This window comes from Canis lupus, chromosome 25 (assembly GCF_048164855.1).
Source record: "Canis lupus baileyi chromosome 25, mCanLup2.hap1, whole genome shotgun sequence".
NCBI classification, from domain to species: domain Eukaryota; kingdom Metazoa; phylum Chordata; class Mammalia; order Carnivora; family Canidae; genus Canis; species Canis lupus.
Window position 1 is genome coordinate 20623066 of NC_132862.1, and position 20105 is coordinate 20643170.

A 20105-nucleotide genomic window follows, 5' to 3' on the forward strand; every position below is an offset into this window, starting at 1 on the left:
TATTATAAACATAGTTTTTATTCTTTTCTTACCTTCAATGAAAAGGCTTCATGCCACCAGAACATTTTTTGAAACTCAGTAACTAAACACAGAACTTGACAACCCAATGATCATTTTTCTAGACAACTGCTGAATAATTTATATTGCTTTTTAAAAAATAACTAAGAACTATTTTTATTACTTCATTTCTTCTTAAAGTAGCAATATGCCCTCACATTTTTTCATAAAAATCTAAAATATATCTAGTAGTCCCAAGTGTTTTGTATTTGTTTGTTCTAAGTGTTTCATTAAAACTTTTCAGAAATAAGTGCACTTCTAAGGAGAAAATAAATGTTAAATAAAGACAAGCAGAAACAGTCATGGTTATAGCAAAAACAGTTGTTCTGAATGTTCTGAACCTTAACAACTCAGAGAGAATGTGTTTAGTTACTAGAGGACCTTTCTACTGATTAAAATCTCAACTCAGTAATTTATAGATCATCAAAAAATGGATAGCTGGTTCTTCCACCAGGAGTATTGTTTGATTGTCTGAAGGTTGTCTACAATAAAACATCAAAAATAAATGAACTTAAAAATATTTTTTAAATTTACAGATTTGCATAAAGACACACAGATGTTTTAAAAACAGAAGTAGTATGCTAATATGGAAATAAATGAAACCCTATCTTAAACCGTAGCAACCAAAGAAAGTTTTAGGTATTCCACATGTTATTTTCCATTGACCTATAGCTTATTAAATCAGCCATATATTGCATTCAGAAAAGATTAATTTATAAGAAATTCTTTGTTTTTAGATGCTGCAATAAATTTAAAGATTTAAACTAGGTTAATAAGAAAAGCATAAAAGAAAAATAACATAACTTGCTTTAATACAAAGGTTTTTTAATAAAAAAGTCAAAGTCTACATTAATTCAGGAAATCAATAATCTGAATTATACAAGCTTTCTATATACTTAGAAAAACCAAAACACACAGTTTATAATAAAACTCTTTTAATTCAAAATAGAGTCTAATTTAAAGAAAATGTCATTATGCCCAGTTGATTAGATAGGGTTTTGTCATTTAAATTATATGGTTCACCTGAAATATGTAAGTGTGTAATAGAGAAAATTCAATCACAAGGGTGCTTTGCAAATTGTCTAGCTAATTTGCATAATGAATCAAATTCTTAGCTTCCAAAGGACAGACACAGTCTTCAGTTACTTTTAGATAGGCACTTAAGAAATGCTTGTGATGAGGAGGAAACCCCAAAGATTGTGAATCACTCTGTTAACTCCAGGGAAAAGTAAGACACTAAACAAAGTAAACTTTCCAGAACTGCCCTTCCAGTGCCAAGAAATCCTAACCATTTCCAAGTTCTTCCCGCTAATAAAAATAAGGGAGATGGAAACCAATATACCAATATGCTCTCCTCTTAATCAATTAAAAAGTAAACATAAGTAACTGCACCCCCCTCTTTCTCTGTCAACTTGAATTAACAACATTGTTCTATACTAGAATAGTTACCATATCTCAACTAGAAAATGATGTAATTTCCTCCTATCCTAATCATTCACTGTCACACTAACAAAAGTCAGTCCTTTTTTTTCTTTTTTCTTTTTTTTTTAAAGAGGGGATGGAGTGGGGTGAAAAAAATCTCATAAAACTGAGCAGCAGTAACATATTTTTTTTAAATTAGAGTGAGTTATAATTAGAAGAACCAGGGCTGGTCAAATTGAGACCTCTAGAATTTTAATAGTTCTCTCTCCCCTCTAGATTCTCTGCCATATGACCCAAATAAGAGAAATGGAGATGAACTATTGGATGAACACATAATAAATATCAAACAAATACTAGAAAGAAAGAATGGAAGGAAGAGGGAAAGAGAGAGAACAGGGGGAGAAAAACAAACAAACCAGGATGGCCTTGTAGAAACATTGTGGAGCTACCTAGCAGCAACATTTATAAAAGCTTCTGTAGATTTGCACAATGATCCTATGCAGTTCTTCCCCCATAGCTACAAATAAATCACTGCTTTTGATTTTGATCATAGATTATGGTTGTAACTGTTGTATCTTTAAAACACTCTTCATCAATTAACAGTTAAGACAAACATTAGATCATTATTTGATAAAGTATTGTTCCTTAACTGGTACTTATGAAACCAAAACCTCAGTCATTTTAGAATTAAAGTGTTGAGTTAGAAAAGATGACTTCATCCTTCAGGAAACAGCTAAAGAATTTGATGCTGACATCATCTCCCCATCCTCATCACAACCTCCCCTCCCAACCCCCTGCCCCTGGCCCACATTTATTTCCTTAATTCCACCTCCATTAACCACAGTGATGTAGCTGAACATGAACGATGTTGCCCTTCAATAAGCTGACCTCTGTCAAAGATCTGTCGTGCCTGACTACGGCATTTTCACAGGAAAGGAAAATTCTACTCAGTTGTGAACATCCACTCTGTTCAGGATCTTTGGTACGTCTGGAGTGTAAGAAAATAATGGCACAATAATACAAGTGCTATCAAAGGAAAAATTTTCACCAAAAGAAATAAAATGTAACCATCCATGATATGTAACAACTTTCTAGAAAAACCAAAGTAAATACCTCTTTGTTCTCTACAAGTCCATTTACATGATCAGAAGATTGACATTTAAAAAAATAGTTTAATAAAAATACACCAGTTCTACAAGCAGCCTTCACGGTCATTTCTGAAATTCAACTCACCATAATCAAATCAAAATAATGCCATGTCCTCTTGTTAAAAAAGAAGTCCTTTTGTCACAAGAAAAGCAACTTTACATTTTATATGATACAGTACATCTCCCTATGAGTGTACAGACTACCTATATAAAGGTCATCAGTATTTCTGAATGCAAAGTAAATATTTTAGTGGAGTGCTCGAGTGAAGGTGTTAAGCTTCCTCCTTATTATAAACTTGTCACTCCCGACTGTGCAGTTTGTGAAATAACATGATGATAAATTCTATTTCTTAAATAACCAGTGTATTTTCTTTTTAAAATTTCTTAAAACCAGTACAGAAATTGTCTTCATATCTATTCATTCTATAGGTGTCCAAACCAATAGGGCAAATACTCTAACACCAACTATGGAAGATGGCTTTTTTTGATTATCTAGACCCATAAGATTTGCAGTAAACAGCAATACTGCAGTGTTACCTATAGGTTAGCCTATGTTGCTTTAAATGATATGTTTCTCCTGAATTGATTAGAGGTGTTACAGTACAAAGCCACAGCACACACAGGCAGAATGGACCTTAATACGCGTGTAGGCAGTGCAGTTACAAAGGGATGTACGTTTCTTTTATTCCAGTACCTTCGTATAATAAAGTTAACAAAAATAATAAAATATTAAAAAAAAGCCAGCTGGCACTGCCAACCAATTCCTGTAGTAGTCTTAGAAATCCTAATCCTGTAGAATTTCCTCTTGTAGTCATAAGCACCACCATCTTCAGGAGTATTTCAGTGTATTGTTATCTACGCCAAGCAAGCCTGGTGATGCAGCTACCTGAGTTCTCTTGGTTGTGGACGAATGTGATCTTTATTCATAATTTTCCAGCTTTCATGTAGGTGGGGATAGAACCACGTTGAGTCAACCCTTCAAACCTTTTATAGGTATAATTGAGAAAAACCCAGTCTTTGGATTTGTAGTCAGGTTCTGTGGTGTTTGGCACTAGAAAGATAGAAAAATGAACCAAGAGCAAAGGAATTTCAGTAGTGAACATGTCAACATCTTCACAGACTATGCATTGTGTTAATCGTGTTATAGAGTATCTTACCTGGTTGTAAAATATCAGATTCGGGAAAGTCATCGAAATTTGAAGTATCATCAATGCTTTTGATTTCTATAGGGATCGCTGCTGGCCTTTCCCTATAAAAAAAAGTATTGAGTAGTGGCATGGTATATTTTCTTGAACTCTTAATTTTTCCAAAAATAATTCTACTTGCAAATTCTGCTTGTTGTTCTATAGATATTAGAAGAGCCAAGGAAATTTTATTGTGGACTTGAAAACACTTAAGTGGATGTCATAGTTGAGTAAAATATTTTACTAAAACATTACCATTTGCTTGGAATTTTTATTTCTCTGCACCTAGACTTTCTCATTCTGTTTTGTTTAAAGTGGAAAAATAAGAGTTAATGTTAATGAAAGGGAAAGTAGAACAGAAGAAATTTTGTTTAAACAATTTTATAATTATATAACACATGCTGGATATTGTGGGCACTGGATCCTAGGGATAAGAGGATTCGTAAATTAAAAGTCATTAGTGGGGAGCATCTGTCTGGCTTAAATTGTATAGCATATGACTCTTGGTCTCGGGGTCACAAGTTCAAGCTCCACATTGAGTACAGATATTACTTTAAAAAAAAAAGATACTTAAAAAAGAAAAAAGCCCTTTGGGAAATTAAGGGGCTCAAAGGATGAAGTTATCACTACACATTTGTGATAAAATCTAAATCCAAAACCTTGTCATTTAAATTTTAAGGGGATCAGGGACATTAGGAAAAATCAGTCATGAAAATAACCTTATCATGCTAGAAATGTTTTTTTTTTTTTTTTTTTTTTTATTTATGATAGTCACAGAGAGAGAGAGAGAGAGAGAGAGAGGCAGAGACACAGGCAGAGGGAGAAGCAAGTTCCATGCACTGGGAGCCCGATGTGGGATTCGATCCTGGGTCTCCAGGATCGCGCCCTGGGCCAAAGGCAGGCGCCAAACCGCTGCGCCACCCAGGGATCCCCATGCTAGAAATGTTTAAAAATAGAACTAGTTAAAAGAAGTTATCCATTTTTATTCCTTCCATTTGTTTTCAACACATACTTAACTGGATGTAGTAGGTGACAAGTTAACAAAGCTTGTTATCTAGAAGCCTGGGTATTTTTCCCAGAATTATTCCAAATTATTTATACTTAATGTGATAAACATTATTTAATGTGATACTTAATGTAAAACTTAATAAATTTATATTAGTTTAGTGAAAAGAACCACACCCTGGTGTCCTAAGATCCAATCTCTTGTCATTAACTAGCAGCATGACCTTAGGCAGGCAAGTCCCTGCTCTGTGACTAATTTCTTTATTATCAAAGCAAGAGATTGCACTAATGGTCTCTAAGCATCCTTCCACCTGTAAAAAAGGGGAATCATCATTCTGTTCAATGAGATGAGGTAGGTACAGTATAATGCAGCATAGCAGTTAAGAACCAGGACACCCAGGAGTCCAATTTTAGTTAGAAATTTCTAGCTAAAAAAAAAAAAAAAAAAAAAGAAATTTCTAGCTAGATTATTTACTAGCTGTGACACTGTAGGCGAATTACTTCTCTGTGCTTTAGTTTCCTCATTTGTAAAATAGATATAATAATAGTACCTATTTTATAAGGTTTATTATGAGGGTAAAATAACAAACATACATAAAGTACTTAGAACAGTGCTGGGCATATAATAAGTGGTCAAAAAATTAGTTATTATTACAACAGGGAGAGTGCCTGGCACACAGTAGGAGTTCCAGTGAAGATCTGCATGGAGGAACTGACACATATGCTGTCCTGAAGGATGAACAAGAGCTGGCCACGCAGGGCAGGAGTAGAGACAGGAATGAGCAGAAAGAGAAGAGCATTTCAGTCAGAAGCAAGAACAAATGACAAAGCCCTGAGGTGGAAGGAGTTGGAAGAGACCAGAAAACATGCCAGTGGTACAGATGAGGGAAGAGCCATACCCCACAGTCCTGAAAGCAGTTAAGTTTCCTTATTTTTACTCTAAGTGCAAAGGGAAGGAAGAAAACAGCATGATCAATTTTATCTTTCTAAACTATCACTGTGTAAAGAACAGCCCAGAACTATTGAAGGTAGTTTGGCCACAATCTGAATAAAGGCCAACACTTACAACAAACTATAAGCAAATTCTTAAAAGTGACTTGCATCATTTTCACTTTTCCCACAATGCTGAAAAAAAGGGATTGTGTCTTCTTACAACTTCATAAAGAAGATGGTATATTAGAGGGAGATATAGTATACAGTATGATATAATAGGACAAAAATGATGGGTTATAGTATGAAATAGAAATACATCTCTGTTGTGCTAACATCAGCCTGCATCACGAAACTCTGAATATAAAAATCAAAACAGGTGCACAGAATGTGGTTTCCCCCTTAAAGTGGACATTAGCTAAAACAAGTCATTAAGCTACAGCCACTATAGTCTCTCTCATATAATCCAGAAAACACTGATTTAATAAAATTATAACAGTGTTACTTCTTGTATTTAATGCAGCAGAATCAGAGAAAAAATTGATTGCTAGTTAAAAAGAAAAAAAAAAAGAAAATTTTCACTCAGACCTCTCCAATTTTGAAGCCCATAAGCATACCTGATGTGTCCCCAGTCTACACCTTCAAAAAAAGGATGACTTTTTATTTCTTCTACTCCGCTATTTCCAATTCTGTTTTCAGAATCAATACAAAATCTAGAGAATGGAAACAGAGAAATGATCATATGCAAATTACATCTAAAGTACTCTATTTGCATTTTTTTCAAACATTTCATTTTTCTTCTCTGTTTACTGAAGTCAGCTCTGTTTACTGTGGGAAATATGGGAAAGAACAGAAATCCTCTGTAACTGCACTGTACAGAGACAACTACTGTAAACATTTTGAAGCCATTTCCTTTTAATCTTTTATTACAATTTTTGAAATACGGGTGAATTTTTTCATTTAATATACTGAGAAAACTTCCCAAATTCATTAAATGTTCTTCTAGAACTTCATTTCCTAAAATTTGCATGTGGAAATATTATAGTTTACTTAGTCCACTCCTGTTGAACATTTAGATGGTTTTCAATTTTTCATTACTAAAAGCACATCATGATAAAGATATTCTTCCTAAATCTTTACACACATCTAATTATTTGCATAAGCAAAATTCCTAGAATTACTGGGTCAAAGGTCATAAAGAGTTTAAAGATATTTGATAATATGCCGTCAATTAGCTGTTCTCATAGGTTTCCCAATTTATATTCCTTGCAGCCATTTCCAACAATACCACACACTTTATCTTATTTGAGAAACAGAATGGAATCCTTTGCCTAGAAACAATTTCATATATAGACTTGTGATATCAATTTATTTTCCCTTTTCTCTTTAAGGAAATAGGGTGATTGCATTCCAACAGGAGTGACCTTTGAAACAATACATCTGTCCTCTTCTTAACTCTTACTTTTTTTGTTGCATACTACCTTTTAATTGTTTGCAGATTTTAAAAAACACATTTTCTTTATTGATCTCTTTGTATAGATCAGTGGTGGTCCTCTTCCCCCCACAATAAAAGGAGCAGTATGATCTTTTAGGTACCTGGGGAGTTTGTATGTATGTATGTATGTATGTATGTATTTATTTATTTAGATTTTATTTATTTATTCATGAGAGACACACAGAGGCAGAGACACAGGCAGAGGGAGAAGCAGGTTCCCTGTGGGGAGCCCGATGTTGTACTCGATCCTGGGACCCTGGGATCACGACCTGAGCCCAAAGCAGATGCTCAACCACTGAGCCACCCAGGCATCCCACCTGGGAAGTTTTAAAATACCATAAACTCCTCTAGGGATTTAACCACTAACCTAAGAATCAAGTCCTTGGCTTTCTCAGATATGGGTACCTCTGGGGGAAATACCAAAGTTTCTTTCCAGTTCATCACTTTTCTATATGTTTCTTGAGGAGTTTCAGAGCAGAAAGGCGGATACCCTACATATCAGAGAAAATAAAAGTTTTAATAATTAAATATGCTGTACCTACTGTGTATGTGCCACAAAGAACAAAATAGCCCTAAGTGCTCTAATGAACAATAAAAATGTCACCATTCATCAATTTATAATAAGATTGCTAATAAAAGCAACAAAATAAAGAATTCAAAGCACTGCCCCCTTTATCTGAAAGGCCATGCTGATACAATTTTGACACATGGGAGTTTTGGTTAAATACTCTCTTCCTGAATCCCTACAGAGTTTGCTGGTATTTATTATTGTGTATTTAACATTGGGATATGTCAAAGAGTCTGGTCATTTTAGCCCGTGGTATCTGCAGTATGTTCAATCAGTGGCACTCATGGAAATTCATACAGTAGGTACATAAACAAATGATAAAACATACCTATTAGCATTTCATACATAATCACTCCCAAAGACCACCAGTCACACAATTTATTGTAACCAGTCTGCATGAATACTTCTGGAGCAATATAATCTGGTGTCCCAACTGTAGAATATGCCTGCAAAGGAAAAACTTATCAAACCAGCATTCTTAAATATTTGTTGAAAGATCTGAGAATGGCTCACCACTAAATTATATATATATTTAAGATATATTTATATATATAAATATATATAAATATATATAATACTTATATATACTTATATATATTTATAAGTACTCACATATACTTATATAAGTATATAATACTTATATATATGTTATATATAAATAACAGCAGCTAATTTCTCATTTAATACTTTATCACATAGGAAGCTTAGTGATATATACTGGGTCAGATAATATGTTATTTTAGATATGATATCTGACCCCCCAAAAAAACTCAAATTATTTATATATTTAGCCCTAAGTCCTATGAAAATTAATAAAGGGAAAGCTCACTAAAGTGGACTCGGGATGCTAGAAGGGGAGCTATACTACTATACTACTTGCTGTAATTACAACAGGGACTGTCAACTATAGACCCTGTAGGAAGAATCATCAATTATTGGCCCCAACAAGAAAAGACATACACTGCATCACCTATGAAAAATTAACTACCCCTGCAAATCGGCCAAGGAGAGACCTTCACCACACTGAACTCCAGCTTTTCTCCAATGGACTCTTATTCAAAACATCCCCTTCCAAATCCTCCTTCTTCCCTTAAAATACTATTTCTTTTCTTTGTTGGATTTGCCAATGGTTTCGCCATAGCTTGCATTCTTGAAGTGCAATTTTCTGTTATTCCTGAATAAACCCACTTTTGCTGGTAAAATAATCGTTTTATTGTTAAGGTTAACAATCCATTAAAAAAGAATAAAGAGGTTGACCCCAGTGGGCCTGAGTTCTCCACTCCCTACTAATGTGTTCTCAGGTAAGTTATTCAACCTGTCTGAGCCTCAGCTTCTGCTTACAGAAAACTGGAGTAATAACACAGTCCTAACATAGTTGATAGGAGGGTGAAATAAGAAAAGAATTCTGCTTTCTAAACTACAACTTACTAAAAATAAATAAATAAATAAATAAATAAATAAATAAATAAATAAACAAACAAACAAACTACAACTTACTATACATATAAACATCAGGTATTTTCATTATACACCTAGTTTCAGGGCACTGCTTATCCATTAGGAAGCAATGGAATTTTTCATTCTTAATTCACACAAAATCTTACAAAAATAATTTCTTTAAGGCAGTAGTTCTCAATTAAGGGCAGCATGCTAGGGACCATTTGAAAATGTGTGCCAGCAGATTTTGTTATTTCAAGGACCTGCGGGGTGGAGGTTGGGGGTTGCTGATTGGCATTTAGTTGGCAGGAGGGATTTAAGATCTAAAGGAGCTCCTGCCCAAAATACTAAGAGTCCCCTCTACATCTCTCTTGGGAAATAAACATTGATAGAAGTCATGAGGATGGCCCAGGAACAGTAAAACATGCACCAAAGTAACCACCTGTGAATACTCTGTAAGTAGAATTCCCTTCTACATTTTTAAGCACTATTCATCTTTCCCCGTAAAAGTAGGAAATACTGCAGTCCTTCTCTCAGTTGTAATATGTGATCTGAAAGTGGCATATTGAAAAGTAGAAGGAAGTTTCTGTCATTAATTCATAGCTCCATAGTTTTAAAACATTTAAAAAGCTTTTAAACACTGAAATGTTTTTACAAGCACAGGAAACTTGTAGTTAATTACTTGGGCCAATGACAGAATGAGTTCAACCATGAAAAGGCCATTTTATTTGGTTTGAGAGGGTATCAGACTATTATCTTTCAGTCTGTTTACCTGACCCAATACTCGGAGGGAATGCTGACTTAGTTTCCCTTTCATCTCTTGGTTGAATTTAACAAATATTTATGAAGTGTCTATATGTGCCAGACAGAACAAGAGTTCAGGAAAACAAAGTCAAAAGGCACATTCCTGACTCTGATAATGTGCATGGACCTAGTTAACAGGATAAAGGGAAGAGGAAAAGAAGCAAACAGTTCTATTTGCGAAGTAATAAAGGAGAAAGACTGTGGAGGTAAAAGTAGTAATTAAGAGTAATTAAGTTTATCTGTGGTACAGTCGGCTTTCTAATTTTATTTGGTTTATCTGTTAACATGCCAAACTTCCTATTTACTTTATAAAGAAATTCTTAGAAACACACAATCACCTTACTTATGCTGATTGGCATTTGTTGTTTCAGAATAAGTATGTAAAATGGAACACACAAGGCATTCACTACAATCACACTCATCTCAGTGAATTTTATATTAAGTACTAATTACTAGTAAACAGATTACTTAATTATAGGTATGAGCCATAAAATACTCTATTGTTAAATCATAAAAAATCAGCACTCACTTTACAGGTAAGGAAATGTTACAGGGAAACTAAGAGAACTATGTGATCCCAAAAGAAGCTCTATCATTGCTACAAAGTAAGTACTAATCATTGTGAAGATGCAAAATGATCAAGCAAATCCCCAGTGAAATGTTTGGACTAGGGCAAACTTTCTTTTTTTTTCTTTCTTTTTTTTTTTTTTTTAGGGCAAACTTTCTTAAAGACACAGCAAACTTACCAGCTGTCTCCTATTCTTCTTCCATGTTTCTGCTTTCCTCTTTGAGTTCATATTCTGAAATGCTAATTTCAACAAGAGAGAATCATAATCATGAGGGAGAAACTCCGCCAAAAGACAAATTCACAAATATACATGTAAAATACATTGGCTTAAGGAATGAGGAGAGCAAGAGAACTTTTAGTGCTCAACAACAACGAATTAAGCCAGCTACGCTACGTTACCCAGAAAGAAAAAAAAAATCAAACTTACAGAAGTCACTTGGAGGGTTGTGTGTAAGGTTTCTGTAGAATTCAGTCCTATGAGCTTTCTTTAATCCCGTGCATAAACCAAAATCAGATAATTTTACATGACCCTAAAAAAAAAATCCAGAAAAAACAAGAGATTATATTAACTTTGAAACAAAAGGCTTATTATAAATTATTTTTGTAAATATGATCATTATGGGCGCCTGGGTGGCTCAGCTGGTTAAGCCTCTCTGCCTTTGGCTCAGGGCATGATCCCAGGATTCTGGCCCCTGCTCAGTGGGGAGTCTGCCTCTCCCTCTCTCTCTCTCTGCCCCTCCCCCTGCTCATGCTCTCTCTCTCACTCTCTCTCAAATAAATAAAAATCTTTAATAAAGAAAATCATCATCATCAAATATTTATAATTTTACATATCACCCTATAGGAATTCTTATAATGTAAGAATTTTTATAATGATTGCATTTATTTTTTTTAAGGATTTTATTTATTTATTTGAGAGAGAGAGATCAGGAACAGGGAGAGGGGTAGAGGAAGGAGACTCCCTGCTGAGCAGGGAGCCCAACATGGGACTCCACCCCAGGACCCTGGGATCATGACCCGAGCTGAAGGCAGACAATTTAATCAGCTGAGCCACCCAGGTGCCCAATGATGATGATTTTTAAAAGTAGAAAATGAAAGAAGATAAAGACAGCCATCCTCCCTTGATGTTATTTCACTCCCAAGTCTTCTCCCATTGTATCATTCTATGATACCACCTAGTTGAGCAATAATATAAATTGTAGTTGCTCATTCAATCACAAAATCAGCTCTATTACTCCATAAAATAATCAACAACCCAGTAAGTCACCAGTTCATTCACATACCTTGGCATCCAATAAAAGGTTGTCTGGTTTAATATCCCGATGGATGAAACCCAACTGGTGGATTGCATCTATTGCCAGAACAGTCTCTGAAATGTAGAATTGTGTCTCCTCTTCTGTCAAGGTATCTTTCTTCATTAACAATGTCATCATGTCACCTACATAAAGGAAAATATCATGTATTAGAAACACCTCAAGCTTCCTCTGTATCTGTAGAACCTCTTCTGATTTTTGCATTGTATGACCCACCCAACTGTCTCTAGGGCCAAGTAAAAAAAATGTCATTGCATTACCAAAGTTTCATGACATTTAATGATTTTTAAAGTAGGAAGCAGGTGAAATTAGAGCAGAGATAATTAATGAAGTAATATCCACTACTCAATATCCAGAATAAGTTGCTGAGGAAAATATGATGAACTGCAAACATGAATCAGGATAAGCACACCTGGAAATGGGATGTATTGTTTCAAAAATGTTCAGAGCTTTGAGTCCATCAAAAATAGAATATCATCCCACTAAAAGACATTCTTTTATTTTCAAGGAATTTTTTCTTAAAAAAGGGGGCAAAGAATAAGCAATGGTCAACTTACAACGCAGAAATGACACTTGTTAACATTTTTTATGATACTTCGAGTCTTTAAAAAAAAATGTAGAAGTGTTCTTTGTCCTCTATTCCATTTTATTCCCTTTTCCCTTTTTTTTGCTAAGTAACCATTATCATGGATTTGGTTTGGTGGGTATCTTATAGCTTATTTTTAAAATGTTTTCATAGACATACATATTAATCTATGAAATTATAGTCTTTTATATATTTTTTAAATTACATAAATGGTATCAATTGCACATTTAATTCCACAGCTTGCTTTATTACTCCACTGTTTCTGAGATCTCACTGAAATGGATATAGCTCCTGACTTTTAACTACTGAAAAAATATTTCAGCCCATAACTATGTCACATTTTACTTATCCATTCTACTGATGGACATTTATCTTGCATGCAGTTTTTCACTATCACAACAATGCTTTCAGTGGTCTCTTCCAGGAGAATCTTCAGGGAATACACTGGTTGTAAAATTGCTGGGCTGTAGGACGCATGCACTTTCAATTTCAGTGGTATCTAAGAATTGCTCTTTGTTAAGAGTTAGAGATTAATTTAGATACCAGAGAGGCCAGTTTCTCCCACAGCCTCATCAGACTCTTAATGTTCTTACTAATTGGATAAGTGTGAAATGGTATCTCATTCTAGTTTTAATTTGCATTCCCCTGAATATGAGCGAAGTTGAACAAACATTTTCCTGTGTATTTATAGACTAGCCATATTGTCTATCATTGGCCCATTGGGTTGCCTTTCTCTTTAGTGACTTATTGTTCTTAAGTCTAGACTTATAACAATCTAACTAATTATATAATGTAAATGTAGACTGGTGATATTTAAAATGTACCAAATTTATTATTCTTTCAAAATAATTTGCTTTGTGGTAAAAATTAGCATTATTACAGGAGGAACAACTTGAGAACCATGACTGCTAGGAACAGAAGAGTAAACCTAGTCAACAGGATAATAATTACATATAAAGGTGTGCTTGTGTCAGGCTGTCATTGCTATTATGTTTTTTACCTCCAGGGAGAAATTCCATGATCAGATAAAGATTTCTCTTATCTTGAAAACTGTAAAACATTTTCACCACCCAGGCACCATCTGCTTCAACCAAAATATCTCTTTCTGCTCGGATATGGGCCACCTAGATGAATGTATTTTGAAAAAAGAATTGCAACATGTTACACATTTTGCAGGTTTATCTCTTACAGTTATCCATCTAGTTCCTTAATAGGAAGGAAGGGGGAGTTTTAGAAAAGATTTGAAATATATATGCATGTTCATATTCTCATTACATACAGAGAACCTCAGGAAATCATTTATTTTAGCTTTTATCTTTAGGCCTAGAAAGAGGGGGATCCACAGGTACATTACAAAAAGCCGAGGCCTCCGAGAAAAATGATTAGTCCAAAAATCTTCCAACAGGGACGCCTGGGTGCTCAGTGACTGAGCATCTGCCTTTGGCACAGGGTGTGATCCCAGAGCCCTGGGATAGAGTCTTGCATCGAGCTCCCCACAGGGAGCCTGCTTCTCCATCTGCCTATGTCTCTGCCTCTCTCTGTGTCTCTCCTAAATAAATAAAAATAAAATCTTAAAAAAAAAAAAAAAAGAAAACCTTGCAACCAGAATCCTTATTTGCCAAGGATCCTGGCTTTGTCATATAAATTTCAGGCCCCACTAGTCTGATATTTTTTTTAAGGCATATTAATTTGAGAGAGAGAGAGGGAAAGAAAGAGAAAGAGAGACAGGGAGTAGAGAGAGAAGCAGGGGAGAGGGGGGAAAGAATCTCAAGCAGATTCTGTGCTGAGTGCAGGGTCTAATGCAGGCCTGATCTCACAACTCTGAGACCATGACCTGAGCCAAGACCAAGAGGTGGACACTTAACCAAGTGAGCCACCCAGGCGCCCCTGGCCTGACTTTTGAAAGTTAAAAGTAGTAAGCAATGCCTTATAGGTTGGTCTGACAAAGTCAGGGTCCTTAGCAAACTATTTTTAACTGTTATTAGTTCAAAAAAAGCCTCATGTGATCTTTAAACATTTGGATTTTTTTTAACAAGTAGAAATGTTTACAGTAACTCTGTATTATTTGGTCTGTAATAACTTTATAGTATTTGTTAAATACAAAACCTCTATGATATCCATAAACCTGATCTATAGCAAATTAGTGTTACTTTGGGAGATTTTGCTGCTGATTTGCCAGACACACAATTACTAGGGAAACTTTCATGTGAGTATTCTATAGACTGGAAAATTTTATAAACTGAGTAATTTGTCAGGTCGGTATAATCAATTTTCAGATGCTTTTGCATTAATATATCTATATATTTTCTTCAAAGATTAACAATAATATTTGATTTTATCCTTTTGCTATTATCATTGTGCATTTTTAGAACTCTAGCCCAAAGCACTGTGAGGACCCAGATTTCCTAAGCCTTTTCATGGTAATGAAATATGATCTGCTTAAAATGTCATAAATGGGATTACTGTATTTATTACCTGGTACAATAAGTGCTCTGAGATCAAAGCACAGGAAAAACAATTGAAAACTAAGAACTTGTTTTCTCACATGAAAAACCTTATGATCTCTCTGGATCTGTTTCACAAAGTGAAAAATGGCATCAAAATTCATACCTGTTGCCTTTTACAAGGCATTTTAAAATTAGTAAAGGAAAAATCTTAAACCTTTGATGCTGCATGGGTTGCTGTCAGGAAAAACGTCATAAACTTGGCTTAATTGTTTTTAAATATCTTGAAGTCAGATTACAGGATGTTTTCAAAATGGGCCTCTGTTTTCAAAGAATAGGAAGTTATCATACATGGTAACCTAGTACCACAGTAGCAGAGAGATAACCTGCTACTTTGTGGATTGGTTGGTATTAAAGTAGATATAATATAAACATAACATAATGATGTATTAAAACTGAGTGAGAAAAGGTTTTCTAAAATGAAATTCAATGGTAGCAAATGCAGATTAATTTATATAAGGGGAAAAACAATAACAAAATGCAAATAGACTTGACTTTTGGGCTCCAGTGAGATTTTCCCTGCATAAGAATGAACAGTGCTCAGAAGCTCTTCAACTTCTAGCAAAATATTCTAGATCAGTGCTGTCCAACAGAAATACAGTATGTGAAAGCCACATACACAATTTAAAACTTTCTAGTAACCATATAACAAGTAAAAAGAAAAAGGTGAAATATTTGAAACTAAATATAGTTCATACAACTCCATGTATCCACAATGTTACCATTTCAGTATGTAATCAATATAAAAATTATTATTTTGGCACAAAGTCTTCAAAATTTGGTATATATTTGCTATTTATAGAATATCTCAATTCAGGTTAGCTACAGGTGGCTAGTAACTAAAGACTACAGCTGGAACTAACTGCTCCTTTTGTCCTTCCTCCAAAACCCTCTCCAGGACTAATCCCATATGGCTTAGTTAGATCCTATTTATCTCTTTGTCTCAGAGGCTCTATATCTTGACCCAGATCTTTATTCTTATTATTATCTGTAATTCTCTAATACAATTCAAAACCTTGACCTTCTTTGAGTTCCAAATATCTTTCCTCTGGAATCAGTCTGTTTTAAAAAAAAGTCCTATATCCTGTCACCTCTGGATGGTTCCTTCACCTTGTCATCCTAACTGAAACTAGGCTGTCTACTGACGGTTCTGTGTTCCTGAATAGTGAGTTCTCAAGAATGACCTGCTTTTCTCTCACGCCTTACTTGGTGATAGGGGTAGGGTTGTGCTCATTCTCATGCTGCTTCTGAACCCCTGTGACACTTTCCTTCACTGCAGCTCCTTTGAAGTGCACGCTGTGGAACTCCTTCAGCCACCATCTAACTTCAAAGCTATCAAAAACAGAGCTCCTGGTCAATCCCTCTCACTCATTCATGATTTCATCTCATGGCTTACCAACTTCCTTTCCCGCTTTTCCACTTGTGGATAGATTTCAATATCCAAAAGGATGAACTATCAAACACCCTACCTACTGACGTCCTCATCTGCAATGATCTCTTCCACCACTGCACTTTGACCCCCCACAGTAATCTTCTTGTCCTTCTCATCACCAATTACTGTACCCCCTCTAAAATCTCAATTTTAATCAACTCTATTTCCGATCTCCACCTTTTATCCTTCCAGATCTCTTATTCTTATACTTTAATCTCTCTCCCCTGGATTCAACAACTTTTTCTGTTACTTTCTTTACAACCTCATTTCTTTTTCTACTCAGCCTAGATTCAACACTATGATCATTCTTTTGCAAACACTCTGACCTCCCTTGTCCTCTGCCTCCATTGTATTTGCCTGACAAACCACTAACCCTAACTAGACTCCAATTTCTGTCTATTCTGTATCTACCCAGAGCAACTAAGGATTACTACAGAAAGGTCACCCAACCATGCCAACTGGTTTCACTTTACATTCATGATAATAAATCTCGATGGGCATGCAACTGTATTTCCCTAGCAAGTCTGCTTTCCCACCCTTCGAGTCAACAGTTGTGACTATTTCACAAATTCTCTCTCCTTACATCTCCAGCAAGCTACCTGCCTCTCCTCTGCTCTGAGATGACGACCTCGCTTATTTGCGCTCAGGGGGGAACCTGGCACCTGACACTGCCAGATCAACCACCCTGCATTTGGTCCCATTTTCTCTGCCTCTTCTTCCTGTTTTAATGGATAGGTATGTATCCACTCCTATCAAAGATCAACTCTTCTGTCTTCCACAGTATTCCTACAGTTACCTGCCCTCGCTTTCTTGCATCTTCAATTTTTGGATTCTTCCAATCAACATCAAAACATTTCCCGTCTTTAAAAAAAGAAAAAAAAAATCCTTTTTACCCGAAGTCTCACTTTACAAATCTGTTCTTTGTTCTGCTTCATAAAGCAGAACATGAAAGCTTTATCTGTGCTCACATTCCCCACTTCTTATTTCCCATTTTCTTTCTCACCATTTCAGTTAAGCTTCTGCCCTGCAGTCCACTGGAAATATCCTCATCAAGTGGTTAAAAATCTCCATATTGTGACATCCACTGGCCTGTTTTCCTCTTGTACTCTCTTAGCAGCATTCCACAAAGTTGACCACTCACTTCCTCCTTTATAAACTTTCTTCTCTTGGCTTCCATAACACCATGTTCTCCCAGTTTCCCCCTACCTGATTAGATGGTCTCTCTTAGTCCCCTTTGCTGGTTTCTCTTCTGCCTATTGTTCCCTAGGGCTTGGATCCAAGCCCTCTTTCTTTCTTTATCTATATTTGTTTTCTAGACAATTTCATCTTGTTCCATTACTCTAAATATGATCAATATGTTGATGGCTTCCAAATTATATTTCTAGTCAAACTTCTCTCCATATTCTCTCCATATTCCAGCCAACTGTCAACTTAATATCTTATCATATCATAAAATATCATATTTTATGGCATATTATGCATAAAAATGTGCCACATTTTTATTCCCACTATTCCCAAACCTGTTCTTTTTTCAGTCTTTCTAAATTAGAAAATAACACTATCATGTATCCCATTCCTAAATAAAACTCTAGGTATTATCCTGATTTTCCCATTTTTCCCTCACTAACCTCACCCATCTTCTTGTCCTCCAATAAACAGGATATCACAGAAAATCCTTCTGGTGCTTCCACTAAAACATATACTTAATCTGTCTAAATTTTCTTCAGCTTCTCTGCTATAAACCACAATCCTATCCTGGCTGGAATTGGTTCACAGTCTCTCAACTGGCTTCTCTTTTTTTTTTTTTTTTTTTAAAGATTTTACTTATTTATTCACGAGAGACACAGAAAGAGAGGCAGAGACACAGGCAGAGGAAGGAGAAGCAGGCTGCCTGCAGGGAGCCCGATGTAGGACTCAATCCCGAGAATCTGGGATCATACCCTGAGCCAAAGGCAGATGCTCAACTGCTGAGCCACCCAGGCGTCCCTGGCTTCTCTGCTTCAACTCTTGTTTCCCCTATCAGCAAGGAAAGGGATTGATTCATCTTTACAAAACATCAATCAGACATACCATTCCCCTTTTCAAGTATTTATTTATTTGAGAATGAGCAAGAGAGAAAGCACAGGCAGAGGGAGGGACAGAGGGAGAGGGAGAAGCAAACTCCTTGCTGAGCAGGGATGCCAGGCTGGATCCCAAGACCCCGGGATCATGACTGGAGCCAAAGGCAGATGCTTAACCCACTGAGCCACCCAGGCGCCCCACCATTCCCCTTTTAAAAGAAGAGTGTCCTCCCATTGCATTTAGAATAAAACCCAGACACTCTATCTTGGTTTTCAGAGCTCTACGTGATCTGATCCCCTGCCTACCTCTCCTACCACTCTTTTCACACTGAATTCTAGCCACAATGGCTTCTTTCTCTTATCCAAGCAGGCCAGGATTATTCTTGCCTCAGGTCTTCTGCATTTGCTCCCTGAATATTTGTTCTATCAGACTTCTGTCATTCTTCCTCAGTCTTTCATCAAATATTCCCTCCTTAGAGAAACATTTCCTGATCTAATTCTTCCTCCTAACCCCAGATCATCTGCATCAATTTATCCTTTTGTAAAAACTTCCTTTGTAGTCCTTTTCAATCATGACTATTTGAAATAGCTGTCTGCCTATTTCCCCACTATTAGAAAAAAAGTAGGATCAGGTTTGTTCTGTTAATCCTGTCTAGATCTGTGTTAAACCTAGAACACCACAGGCACATTTGGCACCTCATAGGCACCCAGTAAATGCTTGCTGAAGGCATGAAATAGAAATAAAGTGAAAAAATGCAGTGAAAATTCAAGGGGGGCCATTTTAAATAAAAACCAATATTATACTGCTGTAATAAGTAAGTTTTAGGCAATTACTAAAAGGAGCCTCATGTGTAAGGAAGGGGTTGGTGAACCTGCCCCAGCAGCTCCCACTCTCTTACCCAAGGCTGGTCCAGCTGAGGAGAAGGACGTAGGAATCAAAGTAAGAAGAATTGGAGGAGTCTAATGAGGACATGGACTTTGGTCTAATTCTATTGATCTAATACTATTGGTATAATACTATTGATGTTTTCAGATTTATGGCCAATGCTTATACTGCATTAAGTCACAGGAAACAGAGAATCCAGAAGTATGAAATTGGGGGAGAAGGGGTTTCCAGATTTTGGAAATATGTAAAATCAGCAAATTCTTGGGAGAATGGTCTTGCTTAAATGTGATAGGAATTAAGAAAGTCAGAACATAATAAACTAATAATATCAACTATGCATAAAGCATATAAAGTATGCTTTATGTTCACTGAAGTCAGAAAAGAAGTATTTTATTATGGATCAAATTCCTATGGTGATGCTCTAACCCCCAGGGTGAATGAATTTGGAGATGGGGCCTCTAAGGAAATAATTAAGATTCCAGGAGGTCATGGAGGGAGAGTGGGATAGTGTCCTTGTAAGAAGAGGCACCAGAGAGCTCACCTTCTTCCTCTGTGCACACTCCAAGAGGATGCTCTCTGGGGGTTTGGAGGGAAAGCAGCCATCTGCAAGCCAGTAAGAGCACCTCACCTGAAATCAAACCTTGCCAGAACCCTGATCTTGGACTTAGCCTTCAGAACTGTGAGAAAATAAATTTCTGTGGTTTGA

At 35.9% G+C, this 20105-nt stretch overlaps 1 protein-coding gene across 1 annotated transcript in view; it reads right to left on the minus strand.

Moving 5' to 3' along the window:
- STK38L (serine/threonine kinase 38 like) overlaps positions 1-20105 on the minus strand; it is an 82588-nt gene continuing 62483 nt past the window's right edge. Inside the window, exons 6-14 of the mRNA XM_072798574.1 lie at positions 13518-13641; positions 11902-12056; positions 11046-11148; positions 10797-10858; positions 8138-8255; positions 7609-7732; positions 6364-6459; positions 3785-3876; positions 1-3678 (exon numbers count right to left, since the gene is read on the minus strand). Of these exons, the coding sequence (XP_072654675.1) occupies positions 3551-3678; positions 3785-3876; positions 6364-6459; positions 7609-7732; positions 8138-8255; positions 10797-10858; positions 11046-11148; positions 11902-12056; positions 13518-13641 (1002 nt within the window). The 3' untranslated portion in view covers positions 1-3550. The remainder of the gene's footprint in view (positions 3679-3784; positions 3877-6363; positions 6460-7608; positions 7733-8137; positions 8256-10796; positions 10859-11045; positions 11149-11901; positions 12057-13517; positions 13642-20105) is intronic.